The following is a 17,861-nucleotide window of genomic DNA, read 5'->3' as shown; positions in this document are numbered from 1 at the left end:
CATGGCACCCCAAACCATCACTGACTGTGGAAACTTTACACTGGACCTCAAGCAACGTGGATTGTGTGCCTCTCCTCTCTTCCTCCAGACTCTGGGACCCTGATTTCCAAAGGAAATGCAAAATTTACTTTCATCAGAGAACATAACTTTGGACCACCCAGCAGCAGTCCAGTCCTTTTTGTCTTTAGCCCAGGCGAGACTCTTCTGACGCTGTCTGTTGTTCAAGAGTGGCTTGACACAAGGAATGCGACAGCTGAAACCCATGTCTTGCATACGTCTGTGCGTAGTGGTTCTTGAAGCACTGACTCCAGCTTCAGTCCACTCTTTGTGAATCTCCCCCACATTTTTGAATGGGTTTTGTTTCACAATCCTCTCCAGGGTGCGGTTATCCCTATTGCTTGTACACTTTTTTCTACCACATCTTTTCCTTCCCTTCGCCTCTCTATTAATGTGCTTGGACACAGAGCTCTGTGAACAGCCAGCCTCTTTTGCAATGACCTTTTGTGTCTTGCCCTCCTTGTGCAAGGTGTCAATGGTCGTCTTTTGGACAACTGTCAAGTCAGCAGTCTTCCCCGTGATTGTGTAGCCTACAGAACTAGACTGAGAGACCATTTAAAGACCTTTGCAGGTGTTTTGAGTTAATTAGCTGATTGGAGTGTGGCACCAGGTGTCTTCAATATTGAACTTTTTCACAATATTCTAATTTTCTGAGATACTGAATTTGGGATTTTCCTTAGTTGTCAGTTATAATCATCAAAATTAAAAGAAATAAACATTTGAAATATATCAGTCTGTGTGTAATGAATGAATATAATATACAAGTTTCACTTTTTGAATGGAATTAGTGAAATAAGTCAACTTTTTGATGATATTCTAATTATATGACCAGCACCTGTATATATATACATATATATATATATATATATATATATATATATATATATGGAGAGAGAGAGAGAGAGAGAAAGAAAGAATATAAATATAAAAAGTAAGTTCTATTATTAATGGGTCAAGTGATGATGAAAAAGATGTCTTTTTAGCCATTTTCTGAAAAATGAATAGGCAGGTCATTCCAAAATAAACATTTAATTTGCATGGCCCATTCCTGTTATGTACTACATTACTGCACATCTCATTAGTTATCTTTATATTTAGATCAAATGTTACACCTTTTGCTAATACGAAAATCATTCTTTTATGAAAACATACAAGGGGGCTGCAAGGTGACACACCTGAATTTGGAGCCCTAAATTACTTGTTTTTAAATATCTGGATAGTGAACTCTTGCTGGGTGACCAAGGACATTCAGAGATGACTCCTGAAGCCACTCCCGTGAGCCACAGGAGGTCTTTGACTCAGATGTGCCTTTTGTCAAGTCACTCTGCCGCAGATATCAAATCAAGTTCTGCAGATGGTCACCATTCCAACAGGTTTTCCCATCTCCACACAGAATGTTGCAGCTGTTACAGTAGCCATTACGTTCTTACCCATCTCCTTGACCACAGGCCTTATGGGCAGACAGCAAAGGGCTGAACCTTGGTGATTTCATGTTTTCAATTACTTGAAAGCTTTCTCTTTTTTGTATTTAATACTGCATTTAAAATACTTTCAAGAATACACATGGTTTTAATTCTCTCTCTCTCTACTATGATAAAGTCCTGAATTTCAGTCAGAGGTGTGTGATAAAACATTACATACAGTATATTAATGGCATCAGCCCTAAATATTTTGTCCATGCAAAAATTTAAATCTTTTTTAAAACAGGTTTTAGTTGGGAAAGACATCATGAGCAAGCAAACAGTGTTCCTCAAGCTCATCACGAGATCCGCACATTTCAGACATTGAGTTTCTGCCACAATAAGACAGATTGTTGGGAACTGATAATGGCCGATTTCCAGGCAACCCAAAGGTCATTATCAAAAGCCTATTGTAAGGTATTGCATGCATCAATTGCAAGTTCTTTATTTAGTTGTTTTGGTTTAAATGTCTCAAAAATGTCATTGATTACCAACTTTGGCATTTGTACATTTTATGTGCTTACAGTATTAAGAGCTAAGAGTTATATTCACATTTCTGTGATGAATGACTATTAACATTACAAGTTTCTATAGAAGCAGTGGTGGAAATGTGTCAAAAACAAAGACTACAAGAAAAGACTGACAACACAGGTTTCAGACTGTAATCATTTAAGGCATCATCAATGCTGTACTTCAGAAACAATGCATACTATAGTCACAAAAAGCCAAAACAGCCAACAGAATATAAAAACGCAATATTCATCTATCTCAGTAATTAAAGACTTTAATAAATAGAGTATTAGGAGAGAAAGCATACATACCAGTAGTTTAAAAAAAAAAAAATCAAGAGGGGGAAAAAAAGAAAAGAAATGTTACATACTGAGGTCTCAAACCTGCATAATGGCTGTTACAGTTTAATAATAAGATATCAAACTTAATATGTTAAAAGAAAAAAACAGGGAACATTTACAACGGAGCATCTCCAGGGATATTATAGCCCTGAGCTGACCTGCTCGTCATAACACTTTTCCCTATATACGAAAAATAGCTATTAATAGCCCAAAAGTTTTCTGTGCTCCAATTCGCAGACTTGAATTGTTTCCAGGTAACCAAAACATAACTTGAAGATATTGTATATGTGCTCTACAATCCAGACCCAGGAGGATTTGAGTTTTGAAGACCCTGTGATGATTTATTTCCGGGCAGCAAATTCAAGCCTCGGCCAGATGTCTTAAGTGTCAGAGTTCAAGGGGCTCAGTGGCACAGGTGTGGCTCAGAGGGTCATACGATCAGAGACTGGTTCAAAAGAGCATCCGTCTGGATCATGTGTCTAAGGAACACAGAAATGAGAAATGTGCTGTGGTTACAAGAAATAAAAACAACATTAAATAGCATTATATCTGTATATATGATACAATGGATTTTCTTTGGAATTTAACTTAAATAAATCACATCTCTGTAAGATCATTTTCAAAACCTCTGACTGAGACCGTTAAAAACTGTTTATACAAAGACACCACTGAAATGCCACATCTCCGGAACTCCATTTCCTGTTTTGCGACATCACTTTCCATTCAGGATGTTTGGATTTCCTCTTTCTTCACAAGGATCGTCCAGACAGCTTCATGCTTCATTTCAATGGTATTGGGATTAAGCAGTTTTACATTCTTGTTGTGATCCAATGATAACAGAGCCAAGTCAGTCTAGAGCTTCTGTCCTCAATTTAGATTTATTTGTACTATCCATCTATCTGTTTTTGTTTGGTCAGAATTATCACAACACAATTTTATGTAAAGATAAAAAAATCACGGACACAATCAGATGTGAGTGCACTAGAAAGCCTGAATGTTGGTTTGTTTTGCTCAAGGCTTTTTACCTGAAGTGAAAGTAAGGCCGGGACGTTCACTGCACAACACAGGCGGTGCAGCACTGCTCTTGCTTCTCGGGCAAAGTGGTGTAGTTCATCTGCCTTACAATCTCAGCGAACAGCTCATCCACCATGCTCTTACTCTTGGCCGAGGTCTCTATGAAGGGACAGCCCCACTCTTGTGCAAGGGCACGGCCATCAGAACCCGCGACCTCCCGCTCTGACTCCAGGTCTACCTTATTCCCCACCAAGATCAGAGGCACCTTCTCAAAGCGCTTCACACGAACGATCTGGTCCCGCATTGGTCTGATGTCCTGCAGGGCATGGAGATAAGAGTGCGTTCATCAAATGTAGAAGATAACACACAGTTTAAGAGAAATGAACACTGTGAAGAAACCGAAGTAGCGACAAATCTTTTCTTCTGTATTGTGATGTACTGTATTGAGTGTAACAGATCATTAAAAAGGAAAAATGTTGGGGCGGGGACTTGATTCTGTCCATAGGTTGTTGACTGGATTTTGAGATGGGACTCAAAAGTGGAAACAGATGAACGACAGATGAATGGGAGCTTGACGGGCGTGGTTTAAGTGGACAAAATGATTGGAAAAGTCCTGCATACATAACCAGAAAGAAGTGTTGTTTCACCAGAATATCCAGTTATGACATTTTGATTATGCATATTGCTCACCGTAAGATCGAACATGCATTTAAAAATTAGATAGGGTGAATATTAATTTCACGCCAACTTGTTGAGGTGTGGGGCTGATGACTTTCCTTGTGAACATTATATATATATATATATATATATATATATATATATATATATATATATATATATATATAAAATGTTATGTACCCGATGTGAACAATGTACATATCTGAGTTGAATAATAAAAAAAAGTTATGAAACAAATAATGGGTGTGTGAGATCACCAGGGTTGACAACAGTGTATTTAAATATAAATTTCAACCTGTTGCATGCGTCTCAAAACTACTTTTACTTATGATTTTGTGTCATCTAGTTTGACTGAAGTGGTTTAGATTTTGGTCAACTTCTAAATCACAGAGGTTCCCTCTTCTGGAGTGATTTTCTGACCTCATTTGTGGTATTACGCAAGTAACAGTGGTAATAATGTCCTAATTTAAATCTAAAGTGCCGATTTGCTGAACTAGTATCGCCAAATATGAGATGCAACACTCACCTGAAATGACTGCTGATTGACAAGGCTGTAGACTAAAATGAAGCCTTGCCCATTTTTAATGTACAGATCTCGCATGGACGCAAACTGCTCGGTCCCAGCGGTGTCCAGGATCTCCAGTACCGAGGGGGACGAATCCACCTCGATCTCCTTTCTATAGAAGTCCTCGATGGTCGGGTCATATTTTTCTATGAATGTTCCGGTCACAAACTGGACCGTGAGTGCGGACTTGCCCACACCGCCGCTGCCCAGCACAACCACCTTATACTCCTTCATTTGGTCTGATCCAGGCTTAAGCTACAGCTAACTTTATCTGCTCAGCATCGGCCATAAAAACACCAAAAATACCACAGCACTTCTTATCGAGACGTTTTATGATCAAAACAACACCAGAGGAACACTTTTCTCGGGTTCGAAGAAATCAAAACCAGATTCAACAGAGGAGTGTTTTATCTGAGTGAATATCTAGCTAAATCCACAACGCCCCTCCATCTGCACTCTATCTCCATCGAGATCCGATCATCCGAGAGTTTGTTAGCCACAGAGGCGATATAAAACACAAGTATTGTATGTAGTCGTGTCCATGTTTGGTGTCCGTGTGAATGGAGTGCTACATGACTAGCGTTAGCTGGCTAGTGCTTCTAAAAGAGAGCGAGGCTGCAGTCACACAAACGGCCTTTCCTGCTTTAATACCGCTTCTGAGCGACGAATTTAATCACCGGCTTCAGGTTTCTTGCTCTGAGATCATCAACTCATAGACGCTGTCTTAGAATCCTGCATTGCCTTCCCTTCTTGTGTCTCTTTCCCCCGGCCCGCCTCTGCATATCGGCCCAGACAGCAACAGCAGCGGCCCCGCAGCAGAGCTCCTCACACAGTAGCGTGAACGAACTGTTCTTCCGATTCGGATCCTTTCAATGAATCAGTTGAATTGGTTCACGGACTGAATTGGTAAGGGTAATTTGGAACCAAGGATTTGACTGACAGACCTTAAGTTAATAGCAGAAATGTTACAAAAACGTACAGGAAATATGTTTACAACTTGACTGTATGGTAATTTTATCAACACAGTTGATTTACCGTGCAAAACGTTTTTCCCAACAGATATAGGCTAAGCAATAGTAATTTTAGTAGTAATTAATTAGTAGCAAGACTTAATAACATTTTTATATGGGACGCCAGTCAGAGGCGACGTTATCGTTGTGACGCAATTACGTTATGACGCAAGGGGAGCGCAAAGTCGTTTTTCTGAACCGGTTCTATAAAACGAACTGTTCAGAAGAACCGATTCGCAGACATAAGGCGGGCCCCGCAGAGAAGCGCTTTTCTCTCACACGCCTCACACTGACCAATAAACATCCGCCGGAAATTACATCACTCTCACAATAAGTATTTAAAAAGTATAAACACAGGACAGCAAAAAGAAGTTTAAATTTGTGTTTTTTGTAAATCTGAATGGCAATGAACTAATTAGTTATCAATAACCTGAAATGAGTATATAGCAGTATCTTTGAAAGCTGATTTAGGAGAACCAAAAAATTAAATAAATATATGTATACACACACACACACACACACACACACTCCAATGCACACCAATAATGTTTTTTTCTAAGGCGTGTTTATAAAAGCTACTTAGATGTCTTAATTAATCTAAGGCCTAATCCTGGCTTAATCTAAGCCCTGCCTGTGAATCCGGGCCATTAAATAATAATTAATATTATTTATAATAATATTGGTATATAATAATCATCCTCCAATACAGTCTATGTATTCAGCTATTGAGACAATATTTACAGATTATATTATTTACAATTATATAATTTATAATACTAAAATTATAAAATAATTATAATAAAAGATAAGAATATGACAGTCAATGAGCAGACTAATCGTTTTTTGATAGTGGCTAGTGTGTTTTCAACATTAACGCAGGTCAAACCTAATTTAAAACGTGTAATCATGAAGTGGTCAGCTGTCTCTGTTAGCGGACACACCCTGTGCATCCTTTTCAATGCAGACAAAAAGGTCACAGCCGATGGCATTATCTTAACATGCACAATGTTTTGAATAGTTTTGTACAGTTAAGCAAATTAACTTAACACACTCTAATTCTTATCCAATTATTTGTTTTGTTGATGTCTCTTTAGAGAGGGTTGTATTTGAATACAACCAGGAAAGAAAACGAAACACACCAAACACAGCCCAAAATTGCCTTTTAAGTGCTTTATTAAAATCAAACAAAAAGAACATAAGTCTTAAGTATGTATATATTCCATACATTTATATATTGCAAAGGGATTGACAAGAAGCACAGTTCTTGAAGCACATACAAGCACAATAAGCTAAATAGAAAGAGAAGCATTTCATATAAAGAGTCAAAGCATTCAGTTTTATCTTGTCCTACAGTGGGAGAGAGAGGAATCTATTACATATGGCTTTGAAACAATGTAGACATTCTTTGAACGGTTCCACATACACAATAGCATTTACAGAGGCATCAGCAGATGCCTTTAAAGGGACATAACCTCTGCATCAACGAGCGATTTCATTTGAAACTATACAGCTTTGTACAACATTAATGTGATGCTCCGGTCTCGGTGACTTCTACACGTTAACACGAACCAATGACGTTAGTGTTCCAGTCACAGAAATGACGATGACGTGACTGAATGTACGGCACAGTTAGGTGGAAGTCTAACCTCAATGGCTTTCTTTACAGACCAGTCCTTTCACATCACACTGAATGTTTAGGCACAGGATAATGGACAGCAGAAGAGTGTTTGTTGATTTTCTCTGTCAAGCACAGTGGTAAAAGGAGCGTCCCGTGTATTTGCATTCGCATTGGGACCCTTAGTCTATGCTAAGTCCTAAGTGCTACCTCAGCTTTACAGTCAAAAGGCTGAGGACCATATTCGATTGGTCCAAAGGTGCGTCTATATGCAAGAACCTACAAAAAGACTCGGTCTCTCCCTCACTATTAGGGCAAGTGCCATGGCAACAAAATTATTGGCTTCCAAAGCAACTGTAGAGCACAGAATGTACAAGTTTTCTTCAACAGAGGGTTTTGTCTGGCGATTTCACGTGGGATTTTGAAGCAATTTGTTTGAGGATATCCTGTGAGATTTTCAGCTTTATTTGTTGTTCTTAGTGAATGCACAAGAATGGAAAATGTCCGTCAACAACCAAACCAAAAGGAAAACTGAAATTCGGTATTTTGTATAACCTGCAGCAATGCCTTCCAGCTGCAGTCTGATCCTGAGGTGCTCTTTATGTGCCCCATGCTGCCCTTCCTATTATTACACCCCCGCTTTACATTGCATCTAATGGGACTACACAGAAAACAAAACTGTGAGCCTGAAAGTCACACGATGTAGAGGTAAAAGAGAATCAAGTTGGCCGTTCTTTGGTTTCTGGACTCAACCGCACCTCGGGATCAGACGCAAGCGACGCGCTTTTGTAAGCTATGCAAAACTACAAAGCCTTTTTTGACATCATTTTCTCCGCAAAATGCAACATCATGCTTAACGATGAGAACGAGGGCATTAGCAAACAGAACAAACAACAGATTTCTCCGCGACACCCCGGCAAAACAGCTTCTGTCTCTTTAACTGTTTACCTGTATTCCGAACAATACAGACATTTGATTTGAATCTGCTCTTCTACATATATATATATTTATTCATCTATGTATATTCAAAATAAATTCTGAATATTTTGACTCAGTTATGTACATAAGTGCAAACAAGGTGAATAACACACATTCGTACACCAATGGGGCGACGCGAGTCACCAGGTCCCAGCACAGCTGGGGTGCAGTCTGGGCGGGCCAGAGGGGGACAGAGACTTAAATCAGGGGCTCACTGTGGCTGATACCGTCCCATTTCTGACATCACAGGGCTGCGCTATTTATAAAAACCGGAACGCACCATTGCGAATGCATCTCCAGCCCTTTTTGAACCAAATACGAGACTAGAAAGTCTTTTTCTCCCAAATTGATCCATCAGATTGGTTCAAAAGCTCAAATGCTGTTTAAGTAAAGATCTAAAAGTGATCAGCAACCCCAATAGAAAAATAATAATCATTACAACAGAAATAACGTATGATGTCTCCAAAGGGCCTTTGGACATAAAGTATCTCACAAGTCTGTATATATATATATATATATACGTATAATATATATATATATATATAATATATATATTTTTTTTTACAAAATAGTCAATCATCTCTTTTTCCAAGACAACTTAAGAACACATTCCCTTTCTGAATAAGTTAACGTTGTACATTATTTCACTTGAAGTGTGAAAAAATTCACAATTAAGATATACAAAGGTAGCCATGTTGTAGTTTTGTTGCCATAGCAACAAGAACTTACTATCATAGGTAACAATGAATCTATCATTGTAATACATACAAATGTGTATATTGATATATAGATATATAGATTAAGTAATTTTTTAATCTTAAACCACTAACTGCACAAACTATGATGTAGATTATTTAGATTATTTTAATTTCATGCGATGACAGACTTCACGATGTAAGGTAAGGAACCGAGTAACGCTAATGATCAAACTCAAACTACCATTGACAGCTTTGTCAAAACACACCGTAACATGACTGAAGTCGTGAGGATATAGTTAAAACAGGTACCATTAATGTGTGTCAATAAAAACTAGAATGATGATGATGCATTTGTAATACATACACATAGATTATTCTAGCTAACTACTTTATGCAGGTATGCACACTTCTTAAAAAGTGAGATCTTAAAATCCTAAAGCCCCTGATGAGGCACATTGTTTTTTCTTTATCAAGTATTTCACTGATTCCAGCTGGATTGCAGTTGGAGAAGGCATAATTCTTTATATGAAAGAGAGAGAGAGAGAGAGAGAGAGAGATAGAGATAGAGAGAGAGAGAGGAGCATCTACACCTTGGCTGGGCAATGGAACTCAATTACAAAACACAATCCAACACATCAATAAACAGTAGCGATCCTTCCTAAAGAAATCCACACGTATTTGCCCCAGTATTTCTTAAAACAATCTTAAAACACATGAACATTATACAGAGATGTTTACAATACAGATATTTCAGATATAACACAGTATAGTATCATCTTGCTCTGATTTTGTGTTGTTTTAGACCACCATTGTATATCATTTCATTTGTGTTTGGCCTAGATAGTGTGTGCTGATCAGCAAAAAAAGTGAAATGATGTTTTTAAGGGCTGGTTATCACAAACAAACAAAAATAATTCAGCTTTATGGCTCTCTCTTGGGGTTATGCTGTTGAAACAACATGGCTGTCCCAAAGGAGACAAGAGTTTAGAGAAGGGTCTTTGAGATAAGTGATGATAAACACTTTTTTTTCTCGGTTTTCTGTCTTTTTGTACATCAACAGTGGATGGCATTGGGAGGCTTTCACTTCCTTGATATGTTGAGAAAGGTTGTAGTTTCGTTCGAGAGAAATGGTGAGACAGGCGTCCAAAACCTCTCGTGACATTCTCTCTGTCTTAAATGTCACATTCATTTATGCATGTAAAGGCCCGTGAGGGGCGGTAATGTCTTGTAAATGAAGCTTTGGCTGATGAGGGCCTTTACTAAGTACCCAGTCTGAAAATAATCAATTTTCTTTTTTGTCTTTTTTTTCCGTTAATGGTAACATGTCTACATGAGAGCTGCGGCTTTCAGCTCACAGTCCAAACAAGGATAATATTCAAATGTCACACTGTCATCTACGCCCTTGCATTTTAGAGTCTGCCGACTTTTGAAAGTAAGGACACAGTCAGTGATTTAAACCTGTTCACACTCTAAACATGAACACAACAAACACAAACACAAACTTAAATAGTCAGAAGTCAACCAGTTGTCTCTCTCAAAGTCAAAACGGGCAAAGAAATTCCAGTACTACCCTAATGGATTGCAGGCCTCTGTGTATCGTCTGTCTGACACAGTTTTCATGTTCCATCAATGGACAAACTATCAATAATATATTACGGCAATAATCTAATAGAGCTCTTGGTTGGCAAGGACTGGAACTCTATTAGTGGGTGCGCACGGCGTCCACTGAAGCAGTAATAAAAACATCTGCTGAAAACCACCCTACTGTCAGTTTCCCAACTGTAGGACTCACCTAATGAACGGTAACAATAACTGAGATGTTTCAAAACAAAGCACAAGATAATTGCTTGCTCGGTGGCTTTACATTTGTTGCTCGGGTGGGCACATTTGCGATATTGCAATTTAAATCCATCTGGCTCGTGACCTTGGCATGACAAGGCCTAATTGCGCAGTCCAGTGATTGGCACAGGGTGACCTGTCAGGGTGTCATTGGCACAAAAGCAGTGCACCTGACATGTCTGTGCAGGGGGGCGCACATGGTGTTGAGTACAGCAAACTAATGGGAGAGATGCAGAATAATTACATCAGGTACCAGGCTTTAGCATATCTCCTTGTTGTGATTTTGAATGATCTGGAATTTAACATATGTGTGCCAATCTGCTTTAAACGAGTGTGTAAACAGCTAAACATGCAGTTAGATTTGATCAAAGAATCATTTTGGCATCTAATGACCATTTAAAATAGATCTTATAGTACTCTGGGATGCACCAAACATGGCTGAACAAAGAGTGGAGACGAACAGACTGTCACACAGCAGGTGGAACAGAGCATAGATTGTGGCAGAGACAGTCCAGCCATCAGAAGGGGTTTGTCTACAAAAGACAGACATGGTAATGGGGTGAATCTCATGAAAATATGTCACATTTCACACCAAAATCAGAACAATGAAAATTACATTTTGCATAAAGATGAAGCCTCATTTTAGGAACTTTTTTGCATTGCGACGTCGTTCTCATGACAATTCAACCACATTTCAGTTTTGATTTTTTTTGTAACTAGCACGATTTTTTACTGTATAATTGCATTTTTTTTGTGATATAATTATTTTTATTATTATATTTTTGTTAAAGTTAGCATTAAATACAACCATGATATATAAATACTTGACACATTATTTATATATAGTTATTTATTGCGTATCACAGTAATGATTTTTTTTTTTTTGCATTATGGTAATGGCGATAGGAGGCTTAATTGTCATATGTTTGTTATTCAATTGTCTTTTTTTCTTCTGCTTTTTGGGTGACGTTTTCGTGAGATTCACCCAATAACCGTAGAAATAAGATATGTACTAATAATCGAAAAAGCAAATAAATGTAATTATTTTTTTACAGTATTTGAATATCCAGGACATCAGGCGAAGGGTAAGGAGTATCTGCAAGAAACATTGACTTAGTCCAGCTGGAATAAAAAAAAAAAAGTCCAGTTAAAATCTTCTCAATGAGACGTCTTTTACATCCAGAAGGCCTGCAATCAGACCTTACATTTCAGTGTGCAGCACACTTTGCAACAAGAAGTGCTCATATTTAGTCTGCTTAAGGCAGTTCTATTTTTAAAATGGAGGTACGAGTATGTGAACCAATCTTGTGTTTGACCGTCTCGATGTGGAGCTTGAAATGCGAGGTGAGATACTTCAGGCATGAATATTAACACTTATCTCAGTAGACCAGTTTTAGCCTGTTGGACAGTGGTTAAATAAATAATACTCTTTCATGAGACCAATAAAAACCAAGTCACTCACTACAACACACATCTCTAAGTCGACGGAAGAACGACACATTGATTCTGAAAGGCTACACAGGTATACTTTCTTAGTCTATGATAAAATGCAAGTCATTTGTAGTATAGAAGAATGGGGAAAAAAGACGTCCACACACTTGTAACTCAAAGGCACGAACAACGACATTTTGAAAACCTCTCAACAAAAACCCTAAATCAGTATCAAGAACAGATTATCTTACAAAAGAACCAATCGTTTTCGAATAATCTTTTTTTCTACATTTTGAAATGTAAACATGAAATAAAACGTGCCACGTTCATTAATTATAATTAAATGTGAAAGAAATTACCACCACCACAACTATGTAAAATATCATTAGCAGGTGTCGCTCTCACACACTCTGTTGTCACATTCTACGACGGAGAAACATTCTGTCTGCTGATGATCTATATCGGCTCCATCTCTTACCATACATCGACTCTGAAATCTAATGTTCACCTCCAGAGAATTCATTTTCTCAGCTAATTGGTTTGCATGTATTCGTATGGCTGTGAGTTACGAGAGCGTTCCGTCTCCTGATTCAGCATCTGCACGCTCCTTACGTCTCCTTGCTTTGAGATGGCATGCTTCCTTATACAGTTGTAGGTCCAAATTTAGGTATTGCCTGTTTCAATGTCAACAAACTTCTGTTGACGTCAAATGAAGTGGGCATCTCTGATATGAGGATGAATGTATTGCCCGTTAAGGACTTACTGATTAGGCACATGTTTGTTGCATTCAATTTTCTGTTGTGTTTGGGCACACGTTGCATGAGTGATGGGCCTGATTAGGTTGTAGGATTGCGGGAGAGGCTTACTGGATTCAGCGTCATAGGTGCGGCCACCAGGAGTTTAGGAACGGGGCAGAAATGGGCCTCCATGGGAACACACTGGAGGTCGATGGGGTCGGTGCTCAGTACCTCGGCGGCGTCTACTGGAAGACAGGTACAAATACAGCCCACAGATAAGGTAGTGAACCTCTTACGGTCAAACAAGCAATATACAATAAGAGAATATAGTCAATTCTTATCTACTCGAACATCAAACCTGCAGTTCATTTCGAAAATGAGAAAAAGAATTATAGGAGAATGAATAAATATCGTGCCGTATCATCACGTAATGCATCAGTTATCTTGAGACAGTGGGCACAGACCGCCAATTCCACGTTTGTAATTTTGCAAGACATATTTCAGCATAAAAGCAAGCGAAGCAGGAAATGAGAGCTGACACCTCAGGTCTGTACAGCATCACTGGCATATACCTGTACTTTAAAATTACTATTAGATTCTAAACTAGAGCTGAAAATCACACTGAACATCTCGGAAGCTTACATAATGCTAAAACAATCCACATTGTAGCTATTTAGGCAAGCAAAACATGTCCCTTCTGCAAACTACAACTAAGGATGGCCTTGTCAGCTCGTGGTTCATCTATGATTCTGCAGGACACATATACTAAACAGACTAAATGGTCTGTTTCCTCACATTTTGTACTTTGAAGCTAACTGTAAGAATAAGACAATGAAGAAGGAAGGACAAACAAAAATTCAGAGAACTGTCATCTGAAAACAGACACCCATATCCTATTTACAGATAAACGCAGAGGACACGTATACCATCTCACTCTAATGTGAGCCACAGAAACAACTTGCTCCAGAGCAAAATGATCAAAACACGGTGAAGGGGGAAGAAAAGACAATGAACTTTTGAGCTTTGGCATTTAAAGGAATAGTTCGTTCAAAAATGAAACTTCTGTCATCATTTACTCACCCTCATGTTGTTTCAAACATTTACTTCCGTGGAGAGCAAAAAGGAGAATTTGTTGATGATGAATCAATGCACTGCTCATTCCAAACAACTATAGCTCATAGTGATCTGTTAATCTCCAAAAATGACAAAACCCCATAAAATAAATCCATACCACTTGAATTGTACTTGAACAGATCCTTGATGTCAGATCAAACAGTTCACTGATTAATTCCAGAATTACCCTGTTGAAAAAAACAGCATATGCTGGTTAGGTATGTATTGAAGCATGGCAGCTGGTTTGAGCTTGTTTATGCTGGTCCTTAGTTGATCATGAGCTGGTTTAGGCTGGTCCGTAGTTGGTCCTTAGCTGGTCATGAGCTGGTTTAAAGAGTTAGTTCACCCAAAAATGAAAATTCTGTCATTAATTACTCACCCACATGTCGTTCCACACCCGTAAGACCTTCGCTCATCTTCAGAACACAAATTAAGATATTTTTGATAATATCCGATGGTTCAGTGAGGCCTCCATTGACAGCAAGATAATTAACACTTTCAAATGCCCAGAAAGCTACTAAAGACATTTTTAAAACAGTTCATGTGACTATAGTGGTTCAACCTTAATGTTACGAAGCGACGAGAATACTTTTTGTGTGCCAAAAAAATGTCTATATCTAGTGATGGGCGATTTCAAAACACTGCTTCATGAAGCTTCGAAGCTTTACGAATCTTTTGTTTCGAATCAGTGGTTTGGAGCGCGTATCAAACTGCCAAAGTCACGCCCCCCAGTGGTGAACCATTGAAATTTCTAAACACTTATGACGTAACGAAGCCTCGTTTACTGAAATCCTGTGACTTTGGCAGGACTTTTGATGCGGTCCGAACCACTGATTCGAAACAAAAAATTTGTAAAGCTTCAAAGCTTCATGAAGCAGTGTTTTGAAATCACTAGATGTTGAATAAAGTCGTTATTTTGTTTTTTTGGTGCACAAAAAGTATTCTCGTCACTTCATAACATTAAGGTTGAACCACTGTAGTCACATGAACTGTTTTAAATGTGTCTTTAGAAGCTTTCTGGGCATCTGAAAGTGTTAATTATCTTGCTGGCAATGGAGGCCTCACTGAGCCATCGGATTTTATTAAAAACATTTAATAATTTGTGTTCCGAAGATGAATGAAGATTTTACGGGTGTGGAACGACATGACGGTGAGTAAATAATGACTAGCAACTAGCTCCAGCTCAGGACCAGCTTATAACCACCTCAGGACTAACTAAGGACTAGCATATATCAGCTCAAACCAGCTACCATGCTTCAAAACATTCCTAACCAGCATATGCTGGTTTTTCAACAGGGTATTCAAGTAATTTAAGTATCTAATCAAACAGTTAATTGAAAACTACTGACTATCTTATCATATAAACTATCATATAACTTCAGAAGACTTGAATACAATCGTACAGGCTACTTTAACAGTGCCTTTTTTTCTTTATATGTTCACTATGAACTGTCGTTGTATGGAAAGAGCTGGCAAACAATTCACCATTAATGTCTAATATTGTGTTCTATGAAAAAAATAACAGAATACAGGTTTGGAATTACATAAAGGTGAGTAATTAATGACAAAATTTTCATTTTTGGTGAACTATCAGCAGTTGTTTGCTCTAACACACAGTGAAGACACAGAAACAGACAGACAAAGATGTGAACACACAAACATGGTGGAACTGGGACATTGTGCTAAAGAGGTAAAGAGGCTCCTCACTGGTCCACAGAAAACTCAATGACTCAAGGTCATCATGTTCTACCATTCTGGATCAGAAAACAACTCTCTTTACTCAAATCTCATCTTCAGACATTGCATTTTGATTTTAAAGTTTTCTTTTAAAACATATATATAAAAACACAAGTTTTTATTGTCTATGGACCAGAGACGGATGCCTTACAGCTGTAAAAAGGAGAGGCCAAAATGAAGGGGCAAACCTGGTTGGAGGTGGCTGATTCAGCAAAAGGAACATTGGTGACTGGGGTCGTAGCCGACGAAACAGTGGAAGTGGTGGCACCGTGCATCATGGGAACTTTTTTCAGGCGAGTCAGACAAGAAACAAGGGAAGGGGGAAGGTGGAGGGGAGGAGGAATGTTATGAGTACCATGACATAATATGCCAGAGGAATAGGCTGAGTCATGGCAACTACGTCTTCATGTACTGCAAAGATGATGTATTCACTCAAGAACAAACATGCAAACAGAACTTAAAATACTTTGATTCATTACGTTTTAGCGTAGAAAGTTTTATCCCATCACAATTACTTTTAGATAAAACTACTGAGAAACCTCTAATGGGCAAAATAAAACATGGCCGTCATCAAAATCACACACATTTGGAACAGACAGGAACGTCTGACTGTCATATTTTGATGGGGGCCGGAGAATGAATAAATATACAGTAGGGGAAAAGCAGGGAATGTAAACATGAAATTCATTCCCGTCCAAATATTGCCTTATAATATGACCCTTTATGTCTTAGGTTTTATTTTGAGTTAACCTGATATTTGACATAATCATTCTAAAGCACCTGTAAATATGAATTAAGAGTTTAGGACTATGTAATAAAACCAGCTATTAGTAATAAAGATAAAGAGATAAAGGTCATATTATATGAAAAACTGCAAATTAACACAGCATGATATGTATACAGCAAGTGCATCACAGATGTCAAATAATGAGATAAAAACTAAAAATACAGACATGAGCACAGGCACACACTGGCACACGCACTGGTTCAACGCAGATCTAGCGTTTTGACAGGATTGGTCAATTTGTTACCCAGCTAAATGACTGTTAAGGACAAATTTAACTTGGCCAGCTAAAAATTTTGGATGGAAACATGTGTACAGTTGGGTTTCTGTTAGATTTTGTTTGGGAATATTTATATCGATAGTGGCCTGAAATAGGAGGGGTGATTTCTACCTTTCTAAACAGGTAAATGGTAAGGCTGTGTGTGTTTGTAAGGGGAGGGGACCTAGACTCTACCCTCACCAGCATGTCCAGGCCCTGACAGGTAACGGCTTTGGGGGGCCCTGCAGGTGGTCCAGTCTCGCCTCTCCCAGCGGCCCTCTGTCATTAGGCCTTGGGGTTTGAAAAGGCCTATAATAGATTTAAGGGGGTGAGGGAGAGGAGAGGATGAGGAGGAAAGGGCACAAAGAAAAAGGAACCAGTCTTAATGAGTCACGCTGAAGGCTTTGGCCTTGCTTATTTGTGCCCGCACTGTGCCATCAGCTGTACACAAAATCACACGCACACATGCAAGAACCAACGCATATGTCATACACTGAGCCAAAATAATGAGCAAACGATAAGAAGCGGTGAAAGCACACAGGTTGGGTGTAAACACAGTGACAGACAGGACAGGGTCAGGACTCTTTGAGGCCTCATGAGGAAAATGACTGTGTAAGATGCACATGTTAAGCTGTCCTTGTGTTTTTCAGTACATCTTGTATTGATGTTTTTAGGTGATGTTTCTTCGACTATGAGCACTTTTGTTCTCCTGAAAGTCATGAGCATTTCTACCACATCCCAAATTATGTATTGTGTTTAAAAGAATCCTTTGGTGGAAATGAAGGTGATGGAAATGAAATTGTAATCATTTTAAAAATAAAATGGTGCAAAAAATACCTAAATAATACCACACAATAAAAATATTCTGTTCACAAGTGATATTTTATTAGCAGCTGTAAACGACAGTCATAATGTGTAAAAATTCATTATTTAAGCACATGCGTAAAAAGGTATAATGTTGCAAGCCTGTAACCATCCCGACCATAGATGGTAAAAACCATTTACAGCCAATGCAGGCAATTTACCATGGGGAAA

The 17,861-nt window shown here is 38.5% G+C and overlaps 2 protein-coding genes across 6 annotated transcripts in view; both read right to left on the bottom strand.

The window, feature by feature from the left end:
- Window positions 1–2,169: 2,169 nt before the first annotated feature.
- rap2c (RAP2C, member of RAS oncogene family) lies at window positions 2,170–5,703 on the bottom strand. Its single transcript, XM_051861090.1, has 3 exons — window positions 4,587–5,703; window positions 3,394–3,698; window positions 2,170–2,847 (listed from the first exon to the last, which is right to left on the bottom strand). The coding sequence occupies exons 1-2, from the start codon at window positions 4,857–4,859 to the stop codon at window positions 3,420–3,422; spliced, it is 552 nt and encodes a 183-aa protein (XP_051717050.1). The 5' UTR covers window positions 4,860–5,703; the 3' UTR covers window positions 2,170–2,847; window positions 3,394–3,419.
- A 1,087-nt stretch (window positions 5,704–6,790) lies between these two features.
- The window catches only part of mbnl3 (muscleblind-like splicing regulator 3), a 49,018-nt gene continuing 37,947 nt past the window's right edge, over window positions 6,791–17,861 (bottom strand). For 2 of the 5 annotated variants that reach the window (XM_051861086.1, XM_051861089.1), the window contains 2 exons: window positions 15,972–16,066; window positions 6,791–13,175 (listed from right to left, as the gene is read on the bottom strand). In XM_051861086.1, coding sequence (XP_051717046.1) covers window positions 13,158–13,175; window positions 15,972–16,066 — 113 coding nt within the window. In that variant the 3' untranslated portion in view covers window positions 6,791–13,157. Of the gene's footprint in view, window positions 13,179–15,971; window positions 16,067–17,027; window positions 17,136–17,861 lie in introns of all 5 variants that reach the window. The other 3 variants (XM_051861085.1, XM_051861087.1, XM_051861088.1) reach the window with 3 other exon arrangements.

This window comes from Ctenopharyngodon idella, chromosome 14 (assembly GCF_019924925.1).
Source record: "Ctenopharyngodon idella isolate HZGC_01 chromosome 14, HZGC01, whole genome shotgun sequence".
Lineage (NCBI taxonomy): Eukaryota > Metazoa > Chordata > Actinopteri > Cypriniformes > Xenocyprididae > Ctenopharyngodon > Ctenopharyngodon idella.
Note: the sequence above shows the minus strand (reverse complement) of the source record. Positions and strands in the feature narration are given on the sequence as shown.